General features: G+C 34.1%; 1 protein-coding gene across 1 annotated transcript in view; it reads left to right on the forward strand.

The window, feature by feature from the left end:
• The window catches only part of LOC134527103 (discoidin domain-containing receptor tyrosine kinase B), a 1,309,463-nt gene that overhangs the window by 1,238,402 nt on the left and 47,075 nt on the right, over nt 1–23,986 (forward strand). The window contains exon 16 of the mRNA XM_063359455.1: nt 23,036–23,180. Coding sequence (XP_063215525.1) covers nt 23,036–23,180 — 145 coding nt within the window. The remainder of the gene's footprint in view (nt 1–23,035; nt 23,181–23,986) is intronic.

The following is a 23,986-nucleotide window of genomic DNA, read 5'->3' on the forward strand; positions in this document are numbered from 1 at the left end:
GGATTCGGCAACGGCGAAGTGAAGGTGTGCCATTGAATGGCCTAATGATAATGACGCAAGCGAAAAAATTTCACAAAGAACTAGAAATTCAAGGCGTGTGTCAGTACTCAGAAGGCTGGCTGCAAAAATTCAAGAAACGTCACGGCATCAAATATTTGAAAATATGTGGCGAAAAAGCTTCAGCAGACCACGAGGCAGCCGAAAACTACATAGATGAATTTGCTAGGATTGTTGCAGATGGAAACCTCAGCCCTCAACAGATCTACAATGCTGTTGAAACGGCTTTGTACTGGCGCTATGTACCCAGGAAAACACACTGGGCTGAAGTTGGATTTATTCCAGCTTTATTTTCCTTCCCCTCATTTCCCCCTCCTTTTAGAGTGGGCGGAGCCTGGCTAACTGCATACAGCACCCTTTTTTTTTTTTTTTTCCTAGCCTAAGTTAATTCTAAGTGTGTAGGGGAGGGTCCAGGTTAGGGGAGGACCTAAGTGTGTCTCAGGCCGAAGCCTATACACTCTACCATGCGGGTTTTTAACCATGCAGGACAAGGGCGCGTGCATCGTGTGCTATTGGGGTTTACTGGCCAGCCATGGCTTCAATTGGCGCCAAGACTGACGCCCCATTGGTCGCCTAGCTTAAAAGCTAGCTAATGTGACCCAGGTAAAACCTGCATAGACACAGGGAAAACCCTGGGCCGGTTCATGCGGGGATCAAATAACATGCATTAAGCAAGCAGGTAACTACTGGACAAGAGGAAGAAGGGTCCAGGTAAGAAGAGTTGGAGGGGCTGAAAAATCAACCATGCTGGAGTTGGGTGCTTGGGCCTTGCGGCCCGCATTTAAAGGTTGGGAACTCCTGGGTTATTATTAACCAGGGGCGCATGCGCCCCCAGGGGCGGGCGACTTCACTCGTCGGCCCAGCCACAGCTGCCCAGGCAGCCACAGTTAAAACAGAAGTGGGCAGATGAGCCAGTAAACTGGCTCGAACTACTGGCTCTCGGAGCGAAAGGCAGCCTGACATTGCGCCATCTTCATCTTCCTTCTTCCAGTCAACAGCCAACGACCTTTCAAGCCAGGGTGGGGGTAAGTCGTTCAGGCGAATGAAGTATCTTGCGAGTCGGACCCTCTTGCCCCCCAAATTCCCGGGACGGTTGAAGGTCGCGCCGCCCAGGCTACCACTGGCTCCAACAGGGCCCCAACTTGAAGGCGCCGCCATCTCTTCCTTCAGAATTCCGATGCTGTTCAGTTCCGTTGCGCGCGCGGCAGTCCACAGCTCCGCAAGTTCCAGCCCGCAGTTCGTCTACACTTCGCATCCAGGGCACATCGAGCTCCCCTGCGGTGCCTTCGCCGACGGAACTGCTTTCTGCCGCGCGCCGAGCTACATTCAGGCTACCTTTCTCCCCGACAGCCATGATAACAACTCCACAGGCCGGCCATTGGTCCGCGGACTGCTATTGGTTATTCACAGCCACCCCAGCGAGATTGCAACTCTCGAGCTGGGCTCCCGTATCCGCCACCCGCGGGACGCGGTCGGTAGCAGTTGGCGCTGCTAGGCCGCCCCCAGCACGCACACAAAACCCACACGCACTGCCAGCCTTCGGTTACCCAATAGGTCGCAGGGAACTCCCAGCCAACAGCCCGCGAGAGAGATGCGCACGCCCCAAGAGACGACCACCGACTATACAGCACCCTCCATAGAAAATACAACTTGAAGGAAACAAAGTGTACAGCAATTCAACATAGCATTCTACCATTTGTACAGCACCGTCCATAAAAATTGCAACACTAGGCTAGGAACACTAAATAAAAATAGGTTCAGCACTGCCCATAAAAAGTGCAACAAAAATTTATATTTGGCATTATTACAGCACCGGCCATAAAAACCGCAACACTGGGCTAGGAACACTAAATAAAAAAGTGTTCAGCACTACTCATAAAAAGTGCAACACAAGGCTATAGTTGGCTCTATGTAAGACCAAATGCGACGAAATGTGTACAGCACCGCTCATAAAAAGTGCAACGTCATAGAGAAAAAATGTATAGCAATAAACAAAACATTTGAAAATGTGAGTACAGCATATCACATACAAAATGTAACATGATATATTAAAAACTGTATACAGCTCTGCACTGTGTACAGCACTGCACATACAGAACGTGACATTAAAGGAAAAGGTAAGCACATAAAACCATACAAGTGCATACAGCACTGCACACACATAATGCAAGGTCAGAGGGAAAATATGTACATCAATAACCAAAACATTTCAAACTGTGTATAGCACAACGCACATACAAACTGCAACATTACATATTTGATACTGTGTACAAAACTGCACATACAGAATGCAACATGAAAGGAAAAGGTAAATGTACAGCCAAACCAAGTGCATACAGCATTGCACAAACAAAGGAAAAAAGTAAAGCAATAGCCAACACATATGAAACAGTGTGTACAGCATATCAAATTAAAAAAGCAACACAAAATATTTGAAACAATATAAAGTTCAGCACATACAAACTAAAACATGAAAGGAAAAACAGTTACAGTATTTATCAAACAGTGTACAGCACTCCAAAATTTTTTTTGCAAGTACAGTAATGGACAAAACACATGAAACTGTTTTACAGCACTGCATACACAAAATACAACACAAAAAGCTAATATGCCTTTTTTTGCAAAAAGCATCAGAATGGCAGTCAACAATATGGAAAAGACAAAATTAAACAATTCGTAAAATATATATTATATTATAAGGTATAAATTTACTTGCAGGAATAAAACTTGTAATCTATTCTGTACAGTGAAGTGTCACATTTACAGTTATATTTAATTTGTCGTTTCAATCAACAAACAGCACTTTTAAAATGGCTATGAAATATAACGAACAACCATATTTAAACAATTCAAAAAATATATATTTTAGCTATAATAAAACATTTTATTTATCGTGTCACTCCCCGTACCGCTCTTCCAAAATGGCACTCAACAATATGGAAACACAATATTTAAACAATTCTAAAAATATATATTGTATTTTTAGGTGTAAAACTTACTTGCAGGAATAAAACTCATATGCATTTAGGTACAGTGATGTGTCACCTTTACAGTAATAATAAATTTGTGTTTCATTCAACGTAGAGCACTTTCCAAATGGCCATGAACCATAAGGCCACACCACATTTCGAACAATTAGTTAACAATATATTTTATTTTAAAGTATAAAACGTACGTGCAGGAATAAAGCTGGTATGCTTTTCTGTGCTGATATGTGCCCGCTACACAGAATTATTTAAATTGTCCTGTCAACAACGTACAGCACATCATAAATGACACTCAACAATAAGGAAACACAATATTTAAATAATTGGTTCAATAAAAAAAATTTAAAGGTGTAAAACAGATGTGTAGGTATATAACTGATATGCTATTTTGTATACTGATGTGTTAGCTATAATACAACATTTTATTTATTGGGCACTCCCGGGACAGAAACAACTAACTGGCACTCAAACTTAAGGAAACACGATATTTAAACTATTTGTTTTATTATATTATTTATTTTTAGCAATATAATGATCGTGTAGGTATATAACTGATAAGCTGTTCTGTACGGTGATGTATTAGCTATCATAAAACGTTTAAGTTGTCCTGTCACAACCCGTACAGCACTTCCCAATTGACACTTTACATTATGATAACACAATATTTAATCACTTTTAAAAATAAATATTTTATTTTTTGTAATAAACGATTGTTTAGGTATATAACTGATATGCTGTTCTGTACGGTGATGTATTAGGTATCATGAAACGTTTAATTTGTCCTGTCACAACCCGTACAGCACTTCCAAAATGGCACTCAACATTATGGAAACACAACATTTAAACAATTCAAAAATATATTTTTTTATTTTTAGCAATATAACGATCGTGTAGGTATATATCTGATATGCTGTTTTGTATGGTGATGTATAAGCTGTCATGAACCGTTTAATTTGTCCTGTCAACTCCCGTACAGCACTTCCAAAATGCCACTCAACATTATGGAAAAACAATATTTAAACAATTCCAAAAAAAAAAAAATACTTTAAGGTATTAAACTTACATGCAGGAATAAAAATTGTATGCTATTCTGTACAGTGATGTGTCACCATTAAAGTAATATTAAATTTGTTTTGTCATTCAACGTACAGCACTTTCAAAATGGCCATGAACCATAAGGCCACACCACATTTCGAACAATTAGTTAACAATCTATTTTATTTTAAAGTATAAAACATATGTGCAGGAATAAAGCTGGGATGCTATTCTGTGCAGATATGTGCACGCTACACAGAATTATTTAAACTTGCCCTGTCAACAACGTACAGCCATCCTAAATGACACTCAACAATAAGGAAACACAATAATTAAATAATTGGTTCAATAAAAAATTTTTAAGGTATAAAAAGGATGTGTAGGTATATAACTGATATGCTATTTTGTATACTGATGTATTAGCTATAATAAAACATTTAATTTATCTGGCACTCCCCGTACAGAAACAACTAACTGGCACTCAAACTTAAGGAAACACAATATTTGAACTATTTGTTTTATTATATTATTTATTTTTAGCAATATAATGATCTTGTAGGTATATAACTGATATGCCATTCTGTACGGTGATGTATTAGCTATCAAAACTCTTAATTTGTCCTATCACATACCGTACAGCACTTCCCAAATGGCACTCAACATTATGGAAACACAATATTTAAACAATTCTAAAAATATATATTTTATTTTTAGCAATATAATGATCGTGTTGGTATATAACCGATATGCTGTTCTGTACGGTGATGTATTAGCTATCATGAAACGTTTATTTGTCCTTACGCAACCCGTACAGCACTTCCAAAATGGCACTCAACATTATTGAAAAACAATATTTAAACATATCCAAAAAAAAATTTTTTTAAGGTATTAAACTTACTTGCAGGAATAAAAATCGTATGCTATTCTGTACAGTGATGTGTCACAATTACAGTAATATTAAATTTGTTTTGTCATTCAACGTACAGCACTTTCAATATGGCCATGAACCATTAGGCCGCACCACATTTTGAACAATTAGTTAATAATTTATTTTATTTTAAAGTATAAAACGTACTTGTAGAAATAAAGCTGGGATGCTATTCTGTGCAGATATGTGCCCGCTACACAGAATTATTTAAATTGTCCTGTCAACAACGTACAGCACATCCTAAATGACACTCAACTATAAGGAAACAGAATATTTGAACTATTTGTTTTATTATATTATTTATTTTTAGCAATGTAATGATCGTGTTGGTTTATAACTGATATGCCATTCTGTATGGTGATGTATTAGCTATCATGAAACGTTTAATTTGTCCTGTCACAAACCGTACAGCACTTCCTAAATGGCACTCAACCTTATGAAAACACAATATTTAAACAATTCTAAAAATATATATTTTATTTTTAGCAATATAATGATCGTGTAGGTATATAACTGATATGCTGTTCTGTACGGTGATGTATTAGCTATCATTAAACGTTTAATTTATCCTGTCACAACCCGTACACCACTTCCGAAATGGCACTCAACATTATGGAAACACAATATTTAAACATTTCTAAAAATATATATTTTATTTTTAGTAATAGAATGATCGTGTTGGTATATAACTGATATGCCATTCTGTACATTGATGTATTAGCTATCATGAAAAGGTTAATTTGTCCTGTCACAACCCGTACAGACTTCCCAAATGGCACTCAACATTATGGAAACACAATATTTAAACAATTCTAATAGTATAAATTTAATTTTTAGCAATATAAGGATCGTGTAGGTTTATAACTGATATGCTGTTCTTTACGGTGATGTATTAGCTATCATTAAACGTTTAATTTGTCCTGTCACAACCCGTAAAGCACTTCTCAAATGACACTGAACATTATGGAAATACAATATTTAAACAATTCTAAAAATATATATTTTAATTTTAGCAATATAATGATCGTGTAGGTATATAATTGATATGCCATTCTGTACGTTGATGTATTAGCTATCATTAAACGTTTAATTTGTCCTGTCACAACCCCTACAGCACTCCTCAAATGGCACTCAACATTATGGAAACAGAATATTTAAACAATTCTAAAAAAATATATTTTTTATTTTTATCAATAATACGATCGTGCAGGTATATAACTGATATGCTGTTCTGTACGGTGATGTCTTAGCTATCATGAAACGTTTATTTGTCCTGTCACAACCCGTACAGCACTTCCAAAATGGCACTCAACATTATTGAAAAACAATATTTAAACATATCCAAAAAAAATTTTTTTAAGGTATTAAACTTACTTGCAGGAATAAAATCGTATGCTATTCTGTACAGTGATGTGTCACAATTACAGTAATATTAAATTTGTTTTGTCATTCAACGTACAGCACTTTCAATATGGCCATGAACCATTAGGCCGCACCACATTTTAAACAATTAGTTAATAATCTATTTTATTTTAAAGTATAATACGTACTTGTAGAAATAAAGCTGGAATGCTATTCTGTGCAGATATGTGCCCGCTACACAGAATTATTAGAATTGTCCTGTCAACAACGTACAGCACATCCTAAATGACACTCAACTATAAGGAAACACAATACTTGAACATTTTGTTTTATTATATTATTAATTTTTAGCAATGTAATGATCGTGTAGGTATATAACTGATATGCCATTCTGTATGGTGATGTATTAGCTATCATGAAACGTTTCATTTGTCCTGTCACAAACCGTACAGCACTTCCTAAATGGCACTCAACATTATGGAAACACAATATTTAAACATTTCTAAAAATATATATATTATTTTTAGTAATAGAATGATCGTGTAGGTATATAACTGATATGCCATTCTGTACATTGATGTATTAGCTATCATGAAAAGGTTAATTTGTCCTGTCACAACCCGTACAGACTTCCCAAATGGCACTCAACATTATGGAAACACAAAATTTAAACAATTCTAATAGTATAAATTTAAAATTTAGCAATATAAGGATCGTGTAGGTTTATAACTGATATGCTGTTCTTTACGGTGATGTATTAGCTATCATTAAACGTTTAATTTGTCCTGTTACAACCCGTACAGACTTCCCAAATGGCACTCAACATTATGGAAACACAATATTTAAACAATTCTAATAGTATAAATTTAATTTTTAGCAATGTAATGATCGTGTAGGTATATAACTGATATGCCATTCTGTATGGTGATGTATTAGCTATCATGAAAAGTTTCATTTGTCCTGTCACAAACCGTACAGCACTTCCTAAATGGCACTCAACATTATGGAAACACAATATTTAAACATTTATAAAAATATATATTTTATTTTTAGTAATATAATGATCGTGTAGGTATATAACTGATATGCCATTCTGTACATTGATGTATTATCTATCATTAAACGTTTAATTTATCCTGTTACAACCCGTACACCACTTCCGAAATGGCTCAACATTATGGAAACACAATATTTAAACATTTCTAAAAATATATATTTTATTTTTAGTAATAGAATGAAAGTGTAGGTATATAACTGATATGCCATTCTGTACATTGATGTATTAGCTATCATGAAAAGGTTAATTTGTCCTGTCACAACCCATACAGACTTCCCAAATGGCACTCAACATTATGGAAACACAATATTTAAACAATTCTAATAGTATAAATTTAATTTTTAGCAATATAAGGATCGTGTAGGTTTATAACTGATATGCTGTTCTTTACGGTGATGTATTAGCTATCATTAAACGTTTAATTTGTCCTGTCACAACCCGTAAAGCACTTCTCAAATGACACTGAACATTATGGAAACACAATATTTAAACAATTCTAAAAATATATATTTTAATTTTAGCAATATAATGATTGTGTAGGTATATAATTGATATGCCATTCTGTACGTTGATGTATTAGCTATCATTAAACGTTTAATTTGTCCTGTCACAACCCCTACAGCACTCCTCAAATGGCACTCAACATTATGGAAACAGAATATTTAAACAATTCTAAAAAAAATTATTTTTTATTTTTATCAATAATACGATCGTGCAGGTATATAACTGATATGCTGTTCTGTACGGTGATGTCTTAGCTATCATGAAACGTTTATTTGTCCTGTCACAACCCGTACAGCACTTCCAAAATGGCACTCAACATTATTGAAAAACAATATTTAAACATATCCAGGGCTAGATTTTAAGGAATATTTTAACCTGCCCAACGGACAGGTGTAATCGAAAATTTGCCTGCCCGCCATCCAATTTGCCTGTCCGCTGTTTTACCCAAATAAAAAATTTTTTCAAAGTTGCTGAAAAAGTGAGAAAAAAGGATTTTTGCTATATTTTGCACCTATTTTTATCACACACTTAACATCCTTATTTAATCATCATTTTCAGACGAGTCACTGCACAAATTACTTGGCTGATTCTGTCTTGAACATCTTCGATAAGGAGGCTGAAAGGGTCGACGTTTTCTCTGAACATTATGATACCAGAGATTTTTTGCTGGTGCTGGATCAAACTCACTTTCAGCCATTTTGTTTATTTATAGATATTGTCAAAGACGTTTGATTTGCGGTCGCGGTCGCATAAATGTTATTAATCACCTCTGCTGCATTAGTGCGTTCGAATAACCTCGGCGTCACAAGTTGCACCTGTCCACCGGACAGTTGCCTTTTTTATTTTGCCTGCCCGGACGGGATTTTTCCTGTCCCGGGCAGGCGGACAGGTGCTAAAATCGAGCCCTGAACATATCCAAAAAAAAATTTTTTTAAGGTATTAAACTTACTTGCAGGAATAAAAATCGTATGCTATTCTGTACAGTGATGTGTCACAATTACAGTAATATTAAATTTGTTTTGTCATTCAACGTACAGCACTTTCAATATGGCCATGAACCATTAGGCCGCACCACATTTTAAACAATTAGTTAATAATCTATTTTATTTTAAAGTATAATACGTACTTGTAGAAATAAAGCTGGGATGCTATTCTGTACAGATATGTGCCCGCTACACAGAATTATTTAAATTGTCCTGTCAACAACGTACAGCACATCCTAAATGACACTCAACTATAAGGAAACACAATACTTGAACATTTTGTTTTATTATATTATTAATTTTTAGCAATGTAATGATCGTGTAGGTATATACTGATATGCCATTATGTATGGTGATGTATTAGCTATCATGAAACGTTTCATTTGTCCTGTCACAAACCGTACAGCACTTCCTAAATGGCACTCAACATTATGGAAACACAATATTTAAACATTTCTAAAAATATATATTTTATTTTTAGTAATAGAATGATCGTGTAGGTATATAACTGATATGCCATTCTGTACATTGATGTATTAGCTATCATGAAAAGGTTAATTTGTCCTGTCACAACCCGTACAGACTTCCCAAATGGCTCTCAACATTATGGAAACACAATATTTAAACAATTCTAATAGTATAAATTTAATTTTTAGCAATATAAGGATCGTGTAGGTTTATAACTGATATGCTGTTCTTTACGGTGATGTATTAGCTATCATTAAACGTTTAATTTGTCCTGTCACAACCCGTACAACACTTCTCAAATGGCACTGAACATTATGGAAACACAATATTTAAACAATTCTAAAAATATATATTTTAATTTTAGCAATATAATGATCGTGTAGGTATATAATTGATATGCCATTCTGTACGTTGATGTATTAGCTATCATTAAACGTTTAATTTGTCCTGTCACAACCCCTACAGCACTCCTCAATTGGCACTCAACAATATGGAAACAGAATATTTAAACAATTCTAAAGAAATATATATTTTATTTTTATCAATAATACGATCGTGCAGGTATATAACTGATATGCTGTTCTGTACGGTGATGTATTAGCTATCATGAAACGTTTAACTTGTCCTGTCACTTCCCATACAGCCCTTCCAAAATGACACTCAACGATATGAAAACACACTATTTTAACACTTCTAAAAATATGTAATTTTTTTAGCATTATAACGATCGTGTAGGTATATCGCCGCCTGAGTATTGGAGTGTTCTATGTCCACTTTTTAGGTTTTTTATGCTATGGACACGAAATAATATTAGTATTCATTTTTACTATATCCACACACGTCTACACACATAAAAATGTTTGTTCTTAATTTAAGACCAATATTATTTTGTTCTATGTCATGATATTCATAGTTGTTTGAACTTTCAAATGCTTATATCTCAGTTCCGACTTCAATGGACATAGAACACTCCAATTAATGGGTGACGATATATCTGATATGGTATTCTGCACAGTGATATATTAGCTATCATGAACCGTTTAATTTGTCCTGTCACAACCCGTACAGCACTTCCAAAATGGCTCTCAACATTATGGAAACACAATATTTAAACAATTCCAAAAAAATAAATTAAAAAAAAAAATTAAAGGTATTAAACTTTCTTGCAGGAATAAAACTCGTATGCATTTCTGTACAGTGATGTGTCACCTTTACAGTAATATTAAATTTGTGTTGTCATTCAACGTACAGCACTTTCAAAATGGCCATGAACCATAAAGCCACACCACATATCGAACAATTAGTTAACATATTTTATTTTAAAGTATATAGCTGGTATGCTATTCTGTGCAGATATGTGCCCGGTACACAGAATTATTTAAAATGTCGTGTCAACAACGTACAGCACATCCTTAAAGAAACTCAACAATAAGGAAACATAATATTTAAACAATGGATTCAATAAAAAAAATTTTAAATGTATAAAACGGATGTGTAGGTATATAACTGATATGCTATTTTGTAGATTGATGTTAGCTATAATAAAACATTTTATTTATCGTGTCACTCCCCGTACAGCATTTACTACTGGCACTTACCTTAAGGAGACACCATATTTTAACAATTGGTTTTAAAATTCATGGTTTGTGCCCTACCGTACTGGCATAACGGCCATTGAATAGAAGGAAACACAATTATTGGCATATTAGATGGCTTATAGGATGATGGTAGTAGAGGATTTAAAGTCACTTTAAGAATTTTGAACATGGTTTATTGAAATTATTATATCTTTACATAAATGAAACATTATTGCATCGATCGAGTATTGACCAAGGACAGGAACTGATCAAATCAATCTGTATATTAATAAGTGAATTTTTGGTGAATTTTGGAATTTTTTCTGAATTTCTAGCTAAATAATTACACAATTCCAAGATGGCGCCCAAATGACCATATGGCCGGTGTCATAGTAATAATAATAAATTATTACTGCACTCTAGCGGGTAAGAATTAAACTAACATGGTGTCAGCGCACTCTAGCAGACGATAACATGATGGTGGTGGCTTCCAGCAAACGAAGACAAGATTGCGGACATGACATCATGCTAACTGACGATATATATGCTATGAACAAAGTGGTTTGGGTCAGTCTGCCAGCAGCCACAGTAAGGGAAGGACCTGTCACAATTTTTTTTGTCCTAACAGCTTTCGAACCGAGGACTCCAAGCTCCGTGCCACAAAAAAAAAATTAATTTTTTTTTAATTTTTATTAAAATTTTATTTATTGTAATTTATATAAAATTAAAATATTTTTTCATTAAAATCGGATAGTAAGTAGATTTTCAAGATGGCGGCAGAAACGGAAATTGCATCTGTGAGGCCATTATCCATTATGACGTCAGAGGTTTATTGGAGGCTGTAGACATGGATGTTTAAGCCTATATATGGACATTTCTAGCCGCTGGTATTTTTATGGGCAAAAAACGAGAAATTTTCCCTCGAAACGGGAATTTTTCTCTCGAAAAGAGATTTTTAAAAAATTTTTATTTTTTGAAATTTATTGGCGAAATATTTAAAAAAAATGGAAATTATGTTGAATTGTTAGGAACATTGGACAATTTTGTAAATTTTGACAAGTTTAGAAGGTTAAAGGTCAAGGTAAACGTTCAAGGTCATGGTCATCCAAGAAGGCCGCTGTGACGTCAAAATCCAAGATGGCGGACCGGCACCAGTCACAACACCCAGAACCCAGTCCCAGTATTCCCTATTCTATTCTACACTCTATACCTACAGTTATGTTTTATAACTGAAAAATTTAAATTGACATAATATGTGAATTGTTGTGAATCCTTCTATACAGTGTCCATTTAAGCAGTAAATTACGCTACGTAATAAGTATTTAAAAATTTTGCTTATAACAGACACTAGGCACAACAGAAAGGCATAACAGCTCTATACCATCATGGGTTTCTAATACCTTAAAAATATTATAAAATAATATTGCGATACAAAGTGTTTAATTCATGTTTACAGCCATATTGCCATTACTAGACGCTATATACAAAGAAAATTAAAAATTCTGCGTATAGCAGACGCTAGGCACAACATAAGGGCATATGAGCTCTATATTAAAAAAAAATTTTTTACTAGGAAAAAATTGCTTTGATATAATATGCTTTTTGTTGTGTGTGATTCTATACAGTGTGCATTATGGCAGTACTATGCGGCACATACCATGAATTTTAAAATTAACTGGTGTAGTAAATAATGTATTTAATAAAACGACATATCAGCTCTATACCTACAGTTAGGTTTTATACTTGAAAAAAAATAAATGCATCAATAAGAAAATGCTTGTGTTTCCTTCTATTCCATGGTGGTTTTGCCAGTACTGTACGGCGCATACCATGAATTTTAAAAATTTATTGTGTAGTAAACATTGTACTTAATAAAAAGACATATCAGATCTATACTTACTGTTAGGTTGTATACCTGAAAAAAATAAATGCATCAAATAAAGAGTTACTTGTGTTTCCTTCTATTCCATGGCAGTTTTGCCAGTACTGTACGGCACATACCAAGAATTTTAAAATTTTATTGTGTAGTATACATTGTATTTAATAAAAAGACATATCAGCAATAAACCTACAGGTAGTATGTATACATGTAAAAAATAATAGTATCTAATATGCCAATAATTGTGTTTCCTTCTATTCAATGGCCGTTATGCCAGTACGGTAGGGCACAAACCATGAATTTTAAAAACAATCGTTAAAATATGGTGTTTCCTTAAGGTTGAGTGCCAGTAGTAAGTGCTGTACGGGGAGTGACACGATAAATAAAATGTTTTATTATAGCTAACACATCAGTCTACAAAATAGTACATCAGTTATATACCTACACATACATTTTATACCTTTAAAAAAAATTTATTAAACCAATTGTTTAAATATTATGTTTCCTTATTATTGAGTGTCATTTAGGATGAGCTGTACATTGTTGACACGACATTTTAAATAATTCTGTGTACCGGGCACATATCTGCACAGAATAGCATACCAGCTTTATACTTTAAAATAAAATATGTTGTTAACTAATTGTTTGATATGTGGTGTGGCTTTATGGTTCTTGGCCATTTAAAAGTGCTGTACATTGAATGACAACACAAATTTAATATTACTGTAAAGGTGACACATCACTGTACAGAAATGCATACGAGTTTTATTCCTGCAAGTAAGTTTAATACCTTAAAATTATTATTATTATTATTATTATTATTATTATTTTGGAATTGTTTAAATATTGTGTTTCCATAATGTTGAGTGCCATTTTGGAAGTGCTGTACGGGTTGTGACAGGACAAATTAAACGGTTCATGATAGCTAATATATCACCGTACAGAACAGCATATCAGATATATATACCTACACGATCGTTATAATGCTAAAAATAAAATATATATTTTTTTAGAATTGTTTAAATATTCTGTTTCCATAATGTTGAGTGCCATTTGGGGAGTGCTGTAGGGGTTGTGACAGGACAAATTAAACGTTTCATGATATCTATTACATCACCGTACAGACCAGCATTTCAGTTATAAACCTACACGATCATTTTATTGCTAGAAATAAAATATATATTTTTAGAATTGTTTAAATATTGTGTTTCCATAATGTTGAGTACCATTTGGGAAATGCTGTACGGGTTGTGTAAGGACAAATTAAACGTTTCATGATAGCTAATAATTCACCGTACAGAACAGCATATCAGTTATATACCTACACGATCATTATATTGCTAAAAATAAATAATATCATAAAACAAATAGTTTAAATATTGTGTTTCCTTAAGATTGAGTACCAGTTAGGTGTTGCTGTACGGGGAATGACACGATAAATAAAATTTTCAATTATAGCTAACACATCAATCTACAAAATAGCAAATCAGTTATATACCTACTCATCCGTTTTATACCTTAAAAATTTTTTTATTGAACCAATTGTTTAAATATTATGTTTCCTTATTGTTGAGTGTCATTTAGGATGTGCTGTATGTTGTTGACACGACATTTTAAATAATTCTGTGTAGCGGGCACATATCTGCACAGAATAGCATTCCAGTTTTATTCCTGCAAGTACGTTTTATACTTTAAAATAAAATATGTTGTTAACTAATTGTTCAAAATGTGGTGTGGCGTTATGGTTCATGGCCGTTTTGATAGTGCTGTACATTGAATGACAACACAAATTTAATATTACTGTAAAGGTGACACATCACTGTACAGAAATGCATACGAGTTTATTTCCTGCAAGTAAGTTTAACACCTAAAATTAAAATATATATTTTTAGAATTGTTTAAATATTGTGTTTCCATATTGTTGAGTGCCATTTTGGAAGAGCGGTACGGAGAGTGACACGATAAATAAAATGTTTTATTATAGCTGAAATATATATTTTTTGAATTGTTTAAATATGGTTGTTCGTTATATCTCATAGCCATTTTAAAAGTGCTGTACGTTGATTGAAATGACAAATTAAATATAACTGTAAATGTGTCACATCACTGTACAGAATAGCATGCAAGTTTTATTTCTGCAAGTAAATTTATACCTTATAATATAATATATGGGTCATTCCACGCAAAAGGGGAAATATCATATCCCAGCCTCTTTTCTTAAATAAAATATTGTCCAATAAACGTAACAATTTTTTAAATAATGTACTATAAATTGTTTTAAAAGACAGTAAACTTGAAATGTCAGATAATTTAAAAAAAAATGTATTTAAAAAAATAGTTTAGCCTGGAAATATTATTCCCTCACTGTTCCCCAACCACAGTTAACATGTTGTGACACAATTTCTTTTTGAAAGTTATGAGCAATGAAATTTCATAATTATTAGGGTTAATCCAAATAATTAAAAGTTTTAGAAAATGTGTACATTTCATTTTTCCTACCTATCATCTTAAAAATAAAAAAAAGTTAAATTATGTCCCCATGTTTGGGTATCATTCCCTCACCTCTCTATGTTAACTTATTTTCTGGTCAGTAGTTGCCTATGAAGGCCATTGCTAGTGAGTCAGTAGATAGCTATCTTAGTTGTTGATGTGAAGCTGTGATAGTTTCAGGCTCAATGGTGATTATTAATTTTTTATAAATTCAATAAGTTTTGAAATTTAATGAGTATTTTTTCTACACATCATTCCCTCACAAATCATTAATCACCTGTAAGTAAAGTAAAAATTTAGTTTTAATAGTATTACGTAACAATAAATAGGTATTTGTTCAAACTGTAAGGAAAAGTTTAACAAGTTCAACCTGCTGTGTTTGAGGAACAGTTAACTACAATTTCATCATTCTCTCACCATCATTCCCTCACTATGAGGGAATGATGAGTGTTGTGAGGGAATGATGTCCAATGTACACAAGAAACCATCGGACTTGGTAAGAGAGCTTTGTTGTTGCAAGGACAATTTAGCTTGTCTTCAGAGAAAATGCAATGCTTGCAAGAGCAAGACTATTTACTATGAAATCATAGATCCTGAGCAAGAAGTCAAAGTAAAAAAGTGGATGGTAAAAGTGCAATGGATAGAGGTTAAAGGCCAAAAAAAGAAGGTAAGTAAACCATTAAAAGAAGAGTTTATTCTTGATGTAAAATCATTGGTAACTGAGCTGGAAACTATCTTTCCTAGATACCTTCTCCATATAGGAAATATTGCACACCAGTACAAGACTCTAAATGCAGCAAAAAATCGGTTGGATGAAAGTTCTGCATTTATTCATATAGACTTTAGTGAGAACTATAATTGCAAATTCAGTGAAGAAATACATAATGTTCATTTTGGTGGAGGAAGGGAACAAATTACCCTTCACACTGGTGTACTTTATCTTAAACAAGAAAATAGTATTGATCCTCAAGTGTTTCAGGCAGAAGTTGAAGGCAAACTTTCGTTCTGTGTCAAGGCACATCCATTTTGTTCATTGAGCAAGTCATTGAGACATGATTAATTTTCGGTTTGGGCTCATCTTAAGCCTTTTTTCGAGTGGGCATTCCAACAAAATATCAACTTGACAAACAAACACATACAGAGTAATGGGAGTTGTTACACAGTATAGGAATAAAACAATGTTCTGTATAATATCAAAAAAAAACTAAGTCATATATTTCCCAGCATTTCAATTTTTACTTGAAACTACACCGAGTCAGGGCACGGTAAAGGTGCTCCTGATGGTATTGGGGGAACGTTGAAACGAACTGCTGACCGCATAGTTGCGCAAGGCAAAGATGTTGAAAATTTTGAGTGCCTTGCAAATGTACTGAAACAGTATTATCCAGGTGTGAAGATTTTTGAAATTCAACGCAAAGACATTATTGCAATGGAAGATCTAGCCAAACATGCAGGAAATGTTAAGTGTTTCGCCGGCACATAGAAAGTGCATTAGGTTATGTTCAATTCAGCTTTTCCAGTTCTACATTTCAGAAGTTTAAGTTGTTTTGAATGCAAAAGTGAATGCTCTCACTTCCACTTGGGCAAAGGTTTTCAACTTGAAACATCTGCAGCTACCAGGAATGTAATGCAAGACAAACCAGAAAGCAAAACATCTGGTCCTTCTTCCAGAAACCCCAATAAAGGTACTATACTTTGTCTACCTACAGAGACTGACAAATCTGTTTTGTTAGGCTCAAAGAAAAACCTCCGATATGAAGATGTCTGTTCATCATCGGATGAAGATGATAATCTAGGGACCAAATACTCTCTTCCACTCGGAAGTTTTGTCCTAGTTCGTTTTATCAGTGACAAGAAGAAAAAGAACATAACAAAAATTTGCCAGTTCCTGGGAATTATCCAAAGTTGTGTACAAAACCATGAAATTGAAGTCATGTTTTTGAAAAATTCTTGTGGGGACAATACACTATTTTATGTAGATGAAAATGATGTATGTTTTGTATCTGTTGAACAAATTGTTGCCACTGTCACAACTCCTATTGTTATTAAAAAAGGGTGTAGGATTTTTTATAAATTTAAAGACCCAATTCGAGTCTTCTAATGACATGCCAAGGCTTTATTTTCCCTTCAGATATTGTAATTTGTGGTAAGATAAATATAGTGTATGTAGTTTGTAAAACTAGATTCAAATTGTAATTTAAACTTGGCATAGCAAACTCACGAGACAGATTACATGCTGTTTTAGCAACTGATTATGCTTAAATTAGTTTTTTAATATTGAAAGTTATACATAATTCAATTGAAAATTATGTAACTTTGGTTAAGAAACAAACATGTTGCCAAGGAAACCAGAATATCAGAACCGAATCATTCCCGCATACTACATTTATCATTCCCTCACACGTCATTCCCTCACCCATCATTCCCTCACATCAGAGAGAAATATGTTATTTTATAAATGTGTGGAAATTCAATATTGTTCACTGCCCATATAAGTAGTCAGTTACTGAGGTCTACTGGTTCACTTTTAAATAAAAACCATTTTCAAAATTTTTTTTTACAACTGTGTCACAATATATATTTGCCCTATTACATGGAATGACCCATATATTTTACGAATTGTTTAATTTAGTTTTTTCCATATTGTTGAGTGCCATTCAGACGCTTTTTGCAAAAAAAGGCATATTAGCTTTTTGTGTTGAATTTTGTGTATGCAGTGCTGTACACACAGTTTCATGTGTTTTGTCCGTTACTGTACTTGCAAAAAAAATTTTGAAGTGCTGTACACTGTTTGATCAATGCTGTAACTGTTTTTCCTTTCATGTTGCATTTTGTATGTGCTGTACTTTATATAGTTTCAATTATTTCGTGTTGCTTTTTTAATTTGATATGTTGTGCATACAGTTTCAAATGTGTTGGCTATTGCTTTACTTTTTTTCCTTTGTTTGTGCAGTGCTGTATGCACTTGGTTTGGCTGTACATTTACCTTTTCCTTTCATGTTGCATTCTGTATGTGCAGTTTTGTACACAGTGTCAAATATTTAATGTTGTAGTTTGTATGTGCGTTGTGCTGTACACAGTTTGAAATGTTTTGGTTATTGATGTACATATTTTCCCTTTGACCTTGCGTTATGTGTGTGCAGTGCTGTATGCACTTGTATGGTTTTATGTGCTTACCTTTTCCTTTAGTGTCACGTTCTGTATTTGCAGTGCTGTACACAGTGCAGAGCTGTAAACAGTTTTAAATATATCATGTTGCATTTTGTATGTGATATGCTGTACTCACATTTTCAAATGTTTTGGGTATTGCTGTACATTTTTTCTCTATGACGTTGCACTTTTTATGAGCGGTACACATATCGTCGCATATGGTCTGACATAGAGCCAACTATAGCCTTGTGTTGCACTTTTTATGAGTAGTGCTGAACACTTTTTTATTTAGTGTTCCTAGCCCAGTGTTGCAGTTTTTATGGACGGTGCTGTACAAATGCCAACTATAGATTTTTGTTGCACTTTTTATGGGCAGTGCTGAACCCATTTTTATTTAGTGTTCCTAGCCTAGTGTTGCACTTTTTATGGACGGTGCTGTACAAATGGTAGAATGCTATGTTGAATTGCTGTACACTTTGTTTCCTTCAAGTTGTATTTTCTATGCAGGGTGCTGTATGCAGTTAGCCAGGCTCCGCCCATTCTTAAAGGAGGGAGAAAGGAAAATAAAGCTGGAATAAATTCAACTGCAGCCCAGCGAAAACACTGGCGCCGGCTGATGAGAATGTGCCGTCTGGTTATAAAGATGCTAAGGATAGATTAACTATTCTTGCTTGTGCTAATGCAGCTGGTACACACAAGGTGAATGAGCTCATTGCAGTGAAGTAGGATTGGATTATAACTGTCCTGTTGTGCTGTTCCTAGACAACTGCTCTGCACATCCACCGGCAGAACTTCTAGTTAAAAACAATGTTTCTTGTGTGAACCTACCGCCCAATGTGACGTCTTTATTACAGCCTTGTGATCAAGGAATTTTGCTCTCCATGAAATGCAAGTATAAAAACAACTTCATGACGTGCTTGTTAGCTGCTGTAAATAGAGGAGAGGGAATTAAAGAATTCCTGAAGCATTTCAGTATCAAAGACGCGCTGTATGCTATCGTGAATGCGTGGAATCTAATAGAAAAATCAACATTAACAAATGCTTGGAATGGCTTTGGCCTAAAACGGTTTTTGACTGCGAAGAAGACGATGACAATGACTTTGTTGAATTTTCAACCTGTACTGATGAGCGATTTATTGTGACAAGCCTCGTTTCCTATGCAAAAAACGTACCATCAGTCAACTTGAGGCAGCAGACATTGAAGAAATGTTAAATGTTGACGAGGATGTACCTGTTGTGTATTCATTGAGCGACTCCGAAATTGCAGGAATGGTTTTAAACCCTGACAAGAATGCAGATGACAGTGACAACGACGTAGAAGAAGAATGTGAAAAGATCTCAACTGACGACATGGTTATACTGTGCGATAAGTTAATTGCAGGACTCGAGCAACGTTCATTTTTAAGTGCGCAAGAAGTAATGTCTGTGTATGCGATTAAAGAAAAATTGCTTAGTCAGAAGCCTAAACCAAAACAAGTAACACTTCAAGAGGCATTTAAAAATGCCATCATTCGTGCTGCTTCATCTCAGGAGAAGGAAAATCCCGCTCCCGGCCGATCACGAGACGTACGAGTTGACAGCGACATCGGCGGCGATGACGACGCACCATAAACATTCTCCAGATGTTTTACAGTATCAGTTGTTAAAAACAAATTATTTTGGCGATTGTTTCAGGTATTTATTTATGCTGCAGTGTTTATTTACGTTATGTACTTTGTTGTTTTTTGTACTATGTTGCTTGAAATCCTTAATACATCTGACATAACCTAACTTGGCTTTACTAGGCCTCCTGTATTAAAATTCAGAAATCCGAAAAATTCCGAAATTTGGAATGCTGCTGGTCCCAACCATTTTGGATGAAGGATTGTGCTCCTATATTTTGTTTAATATAACTTTATTTAGCTGTCCAGTATTGATGTCCCTTTAATATATTTGGTCATTGGTTGGCACCACAGCTCTAGACTGTGCCATAGAATTAGTATCACAATTTAACATTTACACCATAAAATAAAGATACAAGTATTGATTTCAACCAGGGTTTACGTCCCTCCTGTGAGCCCATTGCGATCCTTCACCTCGATCCACCCATCCCACCCCTGCTGTGTTTTCAAACCTCCAGCCAGCGTGTGTGCATATGCTTCTTTATATACCAGCCACTTAAAATCAGTGCCATATTCTTTTAATATAGGTAATAATAAATTATATAAAAATAATTCTATTTTCAATTTTACACTTTTTATGTCCCAAATGTGTGTGTTCCTTTTTTAGAAATTTAGATGTGTTGCATGGATGTTTCCGAATACACCCCACTCAAAATTATTTATATTACTTTTTAAAATTGATTAAGTAATAAGTTAAATATTGTAGTGTACATGGAAATGTAATCAATTTTAGAACCTTATTTAAGGGTTGTCTTTGTTTTACCTTTGGCACTAACTCACAATTAGAATAATGCAGATTTTGTTTGGAGTGCGGACTCCTTTCTGCCTCCAATTGAGCACAGTACTCCCCCTAGTCTCAACTGAATGCCACCTAAAGTAGGAAGTTCTCCCCACCTTGAGGACTTAAACTTGTTTTCACTGATTGAGTTATGTTTAGTATTTCTAATTACTAATTAATTGTTTAACCTTCTCATTTTTCCTCAAGACCTACTTTGAGAGGTAGACTGTTTAACTTCAATTTTTTAATTCTGTTTTATAAACTTTCAAAGTAATGAGAATTTAAACTTTTTCTGGATAGGTGGTGTAACGGACTGTCCTTAAACAAATTCTTGCCGTTGTCTTTTGAAGTCTTTCATTTTATTATTGTTATTAGTAAACATAGTCATTTACAAGAGTTACATATGTACAATAAAAGGCCTCTTGCCAGTTATCTTGGTAAGTTTTCCATTGAACCTTTTTAAATAACTTAAGTTACTGAGGTACCTACATGGGACACCTAGAAAGCCCAAATAAAATCACCTGTTCTCTTCTTTTGTGTGTAGCGTGCCGGACGTTCAGTGCAGACTAAGGTATTGTGGTGTGAAGTAATAGGGGTGGAGGGGAAATCGATCTTGCACCCACATAAGCAACGTCACGGCTCTGGAACCAAGAGTGTTCACTGGGTCTGCACGCCCTACCACGTGTTGATGCCCAAGGAAAACTAATGTCTTCAATGCTGCAAAACCCCATAGACAAAATGTAAAGTTAAACGAAAACATGAATATAATTTGGCAAACCATGACATGTCTGACAAAAGATGTTTTTTATTTAAAAAATGTGACACTGATTGATAATAAAATGTTAATATTTCAACAGGCTGCTAAGTTTCTGTTAAAAATTATATGTAAACCATTTAAATGCTATTAAATATTATATTAACACCAGCAAAAAAAATTAGAGCTGTGAGACTATGTATGTAGCACTGTACCTACCCCAGAAGTGTAGATATGTTATGTACAAAGGAGCAAAAACCGTGATTGTGAATTAAAGCTTTCTGCACTTGACTGAACAGTATTTAGCTTTTTAGGAGAAAAATTTAGTTACTAAAAATTGAATTTTCGACTCATATGTGTGTTATAGAACTTATAGAACTTAATAAAGATGATTTCTTAATAGCATATTCTTGACTCAATGAATATCTTGATACAAGTTAACATGCATACAGCCAGCAGAAGTACTGTCTGTGCAAAATGTCTTGGTTGGTAAAAATTTTTTAAGTGTGGAGCATACATTGCTGCAGAAAATTTCTAGGTAACATTTAACAAATTTTTGGTACCAGTCTGTGTACCGATTAGTCATCTGAAATCAATGCCATTCTGAGGAACATTGAGAGAAACATTAGTGAGGCTACCTTTCAAGAAGTTGGGCTTGGAAAGTAAACCTACTCGCTGACCGGCAAGGTTCCTACATTTGCATCCTTGCACCTGTGTACAACTTAAGTAATTGTAGGGTTACCGTATTAATATGAGCAATACAAATAAAGAAGAGATGTTTCAACAAATAACAACCACAAAAAAACTTATAATACACAATTGGGATAATGTAATGTCATAGGGCCTAGAAACATTTAAAAGTGTATTTAGCAATTCTGAAAAACATAATTAAAATTAAATTTTTTGGAGGGTTTTAATTATTTACAAACAATTTTACATATAATTATTCAGCTGACCTAACATAATATGACTTTTACTTGTAACTGTAAAGAAAAATAAATAAAGCGTAAGATGGATTATTCGGGCATCTGACTTGGTGTTAGTGAACAGTAGGTTCTTACTGCTGAAAGAATTATTGAAAAAGACATAAGAAAAGTGATATTTTGCCCAAGAATTCAAAAATATACACACAATGAAATGAAAGGGCAAAAATGTTCTTCCTTTCATTTATACTGAAAAAGGAGAACATTTCCTAGTTTTCTAGTAAATCCATGTGGACAGTTAAAAGGCTATAAAAAGAGCAGAAGTCCAGGTAAAAGAGTACTGGTGATATTCTTACTTGAGTGCAGTTTTTTGCTGTTCAGACTCAACATTTATGACAAAATGAATGATGCTGATCAGTGATTAATGACTTGTGTGTTGCAGAAATTGCTTGGTTGGCAAAGGCTACACTATTAAAGTGTCTGACATTGGAATGGGCAGGAGCATGTATGCTGGAGACTATTGTGAGTTAGAAGGACGAGATGTGCTTGTGCCTCTAAGGTGGATGGCATGGGAAAGTATTTTGCTGGTAAGTGAAAACATTTGATACCTGTAGAACTGTCATTTTGATGGCTGCATATTGATTTTAATAATTGGCTTCATATATCAGTTATATTTAGTATAAAAATTTATATAAAATTTAATTTTTTTTGGCTAAAGAAATTTTTTAGAGTGACAAATTACATCCTTTAAATTTATGTAATGTTTAGGGTAAGAAACTTTTCTAATTCTCAGGTATAAATACATATTTACCTACAACTGCATTTAGTCTACTTCAAAAATTTTCTCTCCAAACAAAAATAATGGTTGCATGCATGAAGGTGATCATCGCATAAGCTGTTTGTTAGGCCTTCTTTTTTGCAGAAGCACTAAAAACATTTTTGTATAGTTTAAAAAATGTTTGTCTATATCAAGTTAAACATTTTCATAGCCATTGTATCATAAGTTATACAGTCTTACTATTAATATGTTGATGTTAATAAGTGGATTACGTCCTACGAGCCTAATGTGACCATTTGCCTCCAGTTCCCTTCTTCATCATATTGTGCTTTTCAAATTTCTGTCAGGAGATGTGTGTGCTTTGTTTAATCATCACGCCAGCCAAGTAGAATCAGTGTCATGCACTAATAAAATATAATAACTTAATAAGTAATTTTTATTGTATTCCTTAATATTATCATACCCCAAGTGTTTATTCCTTTCCTTTCAGTTATTATTAAATACAAGGAAGAAGTCATGTTCTGAACGCACCCCTGCTCAAGAAGTATTTCATTGACTTTGAAATTTAAGTACCAAAATAAGTAAAAAATTATGTGTTGTTTAATTTTTATAAAC

This window comes from Bacillus rossius, chromosome 1 (assembly GCF_032445375.1).
Source record: "Bacillus rossius redtenbacheri isolate Brsri chromosome 1, Brsri_v3, whole genome shotgun sequence".
Classification (NCBI taxonomy): Eukaryota; Metazoa; Arthropoda; class Insecta; order Phasmatodea; family Bacillidae; genus Bacillus; species Bacillus rossius.